We start from the raw sequence: 3,998 nt of genomic DNA, 5'->3' as shown, positions 1-3,998 counted from the left end.
CATGCTTGCACATACACATATGCTTGTACTAGATATGTCATGTACAATGTGCTTCTTGGCATTAATTGTCCATCTTTCTAAAATATAATGTGATGGAAGAAAGTGCACAAGAGATTTCTTCACAAAAACAACTAGGGTATGCCTACAAATAATACCAACAAACTCTAACATATGACATGTACAAATAGCTTTTGTCTCAACAATATCAAGAGACACTTCATAAAATGGACTTTCTCTCCCATGAGCTACCATCTTGTATATCTTCTTCACTCCTTCTTCATGATATTTGGATGTCTTGTATTTTTACTACAAAATAACTCTTGCTGCCTTTGCTTCTAGCTTATAACAAAATTGGCACTGAATTTTTTATCTTTACATCTTGTTCTTTCTCTTTAAGATAACGTGCATTTTAAGTTAGTTCATATTGATATACAAAATCACTTATCGTTGTACTTGAACAAACATAATCTTCAAAAAATTTATTCATGCTTTCATTCCTTTGAGTTGTAGACATCCTGGCACAAAATGAGCTTCGTAAGTAAGCTGGAACCCATCTTTCACGCCGCATATAAAGATTTCTCAACCAATCATTATCCCCTAATCCATATTTCTCCATAATCTTACTCCATTCTAACTCAAACTCTTCAATAGTGATTGTATCATGGATGCAATGGTAAAATTCTTTCTGAAAATGTGGATATTTATTATATACATGGGACAACTATTCTAGAACTTTCTGTAAAAGATGCCACATACACAATCTATGAGTTGCATTTGGCAATACATCTGCAATTGCCTTAGCTATAGCCTTAGCTATATGCCTACAAATAATACCAACAAACTCTAACATATGGCATGTACAAATAGCTTTTGTCTCAACAATATCAAAAGACACTACATAAAATGGACTTTCTCTCCTATGAGCTACCACCTTATATATCTTCTTCACTCCTTCTTCATGATATTTGGATGTCTTGTATTTTTTTACTACAAAATAACTCTTGCTGCCTCTACTTTTAGCTTATAACATGTTTTCAAAATTGGTACTGAATTTTTTGTCTTTACATCTTGTTCTTTCTCTTTAAGATAACGTGCATTTAAAACTAGTTCATATTGATATACAAAATCACTTATCGTTGTACTCAAACAAACATAATCTTCAAAAAATTTATTCATGCTTTCACTCCTTTGAGTTGTAGACATCCTGGCACAAAATGAGCTTCGTAAGTAAGCTAGAACCCATCTTTCACGCCGCATATAAAGATTTCTCAACCAATCATTATCCCCCAATCCATATTCCTCCATAATCTTACTCCATTCTAACTCAAACTCTTCAATAGTGATTGTATCATGGATGCAATGGTAAAATTCTTTCTGAAAATGTGGATATTTATTATATACATGGGACAACTATTCTAGAACTTTCTGTAAAAGATGCCACATACACAATCTATGAGTTGCATTTGGCAATACATCTGCAATTGCCTTAGCTATAGTATTGTCATCATTTGTTATAATTGTAGAAGGAGGATTTCCAGGCATTGCATTAAGCCAAGTCTTCAATAACCATGTATAAGATTTTGTTGTTTCATTGACAAGTAAAGCACGTCCAAACATCACAGATTGATGATGGTGGTTAACTCCAGTGAAAGGAACAAAAGACATCTTATAACGTTTTGTTTGGTATGTAGTGTCAAAGGTAACGACATCTCCAAAATATTGGTATGCCATTCTTGACCTAGCATCTGCCCAAAAGCAATTACCTATGTACCCATATTCATCAACTTCAATTGCATAAACAAAACTTGGATTTTTACATTAACTCTCAATAAAATATTTGTACATTCCCTGAGCATCTCCATCTTGAAGCAACTTTCTTCTTTTACTACCCAAATAATTTTGAATATCAACTGGAATACATCCAACATTATAATCACCACCAGATTCTTTACTTAACACAGACATTATCTTGCTTGGGGCTATACCTGACTCTTTGAGTGTATCTATAAGATTCTTTTGGGCACTTGTTATCACTCTATGCCCACGAAGCAAACTTATACTCTTAGGGGTAAGAAGCTTATGATTATGACTCTCCACAAACTTACATTCAATCCATGTATCATCAACTTTCTTTAAACCTATCATTACTTTGCATCCCACTCTTATTTCTGCACACTCTGGACCTATTCTTTCATTGTCTTCATTACATTGACGACGGAATCCTTCCTTCGAACAAACATATTCAATTCTAACCCTTATTTTATCTTTATTCTTTCGAGTATGATTTACTCGTATACTAAAACCCTTTCATCTTGCATATGCATTACAATATGCACGAGCAGCCTCTAAGTTTTCAAACACTATATCAAGATGTGGTTCTGAATGCTTATTGCATGCAAAAGGTTGATTTGAATCATCCAATGACAAGTTTACATTATTTTGATCTTCGTTTATTTTTGACTCATCATGTACTAAGTCATCCACCATATCACAAAGTGAGATTGTTTCAGGTTCTTTGTTGTTCGCACTCATATTTTCAATTCAAGTAATTTTATATTTCAATATGACCTATAAAAAAAAAAAAAGAGAAGAAAAATTCATAAGCAATAATTAAGTATAAATTTAAAATTTGTGCTATTACAATACTAAACTTGCCCAATTTGGCAAACTTGTTCTATTACAAAATTAAAATTTAATTAGAAAATTTTACGCTAATATTACAATTATCATTAACAGTAGGAGAAAATTGACATTAGTACATATAGCTCCAAGTACATAAAAAAACAATCAAATAGCTCCAAGTACATTGGTACATTGGTACATATAGCTCCACTCAATAAACTTTATTACATAAAATAGCTCCGAGTACATTCTTATTTGAACTTTGGTATATATAGAGAGCAAATTGACATTACAAGTAGGACAAAATTGACATTACAAGTAGGAGTAAATTATATTTGAAACTAAAAATATTTTAATAGCTATCAAATAAATGATATCAGCTGTGTCCCAGAGGCTAAATTTGACAGCGGAGAATTCAATAACCACAGTAAGTAAACTTGTCGGAAAGGCACCTATAAGAAGAAAAAAGTTTCTATGTAACAGTAAGCCCCTTTATTTTAGAAAATAACTTTACCTTTACAATATCAGAAAATACCAAGAATCTGAGACAACTATTAGTCTATTATAAAATAAAATTAGATCTAAATGAAGAGTATATAAAATAAAAGAGACCAAACCAATTACAACACAAAGACCCAACTGAAAAGCTCTACATCGACCAACCCCATCAGCAATCCAACCACTGAGTAACGCTCCAACAAGGGCACCACCCAAACATGTACTCACAACCAGACCTTCATTAAAATAAATGACAACCTTTTAGATAAGGGAGCTAGATGCAGAAATCAGACATCACATTAGAGCGATTAAGGGAAAAGATCAACTCTATGTCACCTTTTGCCAAAGTATTCCCACTGAAACCAAGATCTACAGAAATGCTTTCAAGTGGTTCATTAACTACTCTGAATAGATTAGGTCCCAAACAAAAAAGGGAAAAAGTAGAAATTTTAGTTAGTTGCTTCACACTTGAATAACACTCAGAAAGAGAAAAGAAAAGGAAGAAAAGACTGAGTTCAAGAAAGAGCACCAACCCTGTATGGTAGCCAAATAAGAAAGAAGATTCAGCAATCCTATCATACAATAAGTAAATTCTTTTGAATCTTCTAAAACTGGGCTAGGTAACTACCAACCCAAAAAAAAAAAAAAATCAGATTCAATTTAGTCAAGCAAAATTGTGCATAATCTATGTTAAATGACAGTCATCTCCTACACCTTATGTCATGGACTTGAGCATTAAGCTGTCATAGCAGGGCCATACACAACAAACAAGATTGCATAAAGATATAATAATTTGCATAAAAAAAAATAATCAAATAGGACAGCATAAAGATATTTGAGCAAACATACACATGGTATTCATTATCAAATAATAGAAA

General features: G+C 32.4%; 1 protein-coding gene and 1 long non-coding RNA gene across 2 annotated transcripts; both read right to left on the bottom strand.

Moving 5' to 3' along the window:
• Positions 1-1,410: 1,410 nt before the first annotated feature.
• LOC115951846 (protein FAR1-RELATED SEQUENCE 5-like) lies at positions 1,411-2,145 on the bottom strand. The gene is made up of 2 exons (XM_031068979.1): positions 1,920-2,145; positions 1,411-1,763 (listed from the first exon to the last, which is right to left on the bottom strand). The coding sequence occupies exons 1-2, from the start codon at positions 2,143-2,145 to the stop codon at positions 1,411-1,413; spliced, it is 579 nt and encodes a 192-aa protein (XP_030924839.1).
• A 1,123-nt stretch (positions 2,146-3,268) lies between these two features.
• LOC115952548 lies at positions 3,269-3,683 on the bottom strand. Its single transcript, XR_004083461.1, has 3 exons — positions 3,654-3,683; positions 3,457-3,524; positions 3,269-3,356 (listed from the first exon to the last, which is right to left on the bottom strand). It is a non-coding gene; the product is annotated as an uncharacterized LOC115952548 (long non-coding RNA).
• Between the last annotated feature and the right edge of the window lie 315 nt (positions 3,684-3,998).

The sequence above is a fragment of the Quercus lobata genome, chromosome 7, assembly GCF_001633185.2.
Source record: "Quercus lobata isolate SW786 chromosome 7, ValleyOak3.0 Primary Assembly, whole genome shotgun sequence".
Classification (NCBI taxonomy): Eukaryota; Viridiplantae; Streptophyta; class Magnoliopsida; order Fagales; family Fagaceae; genus Quercus; species Quercus lobata.
Note: the sequence above shows the minus strand (reverse complement) of the source record. Positions and strands in the feature narration are given on the sequence as shown.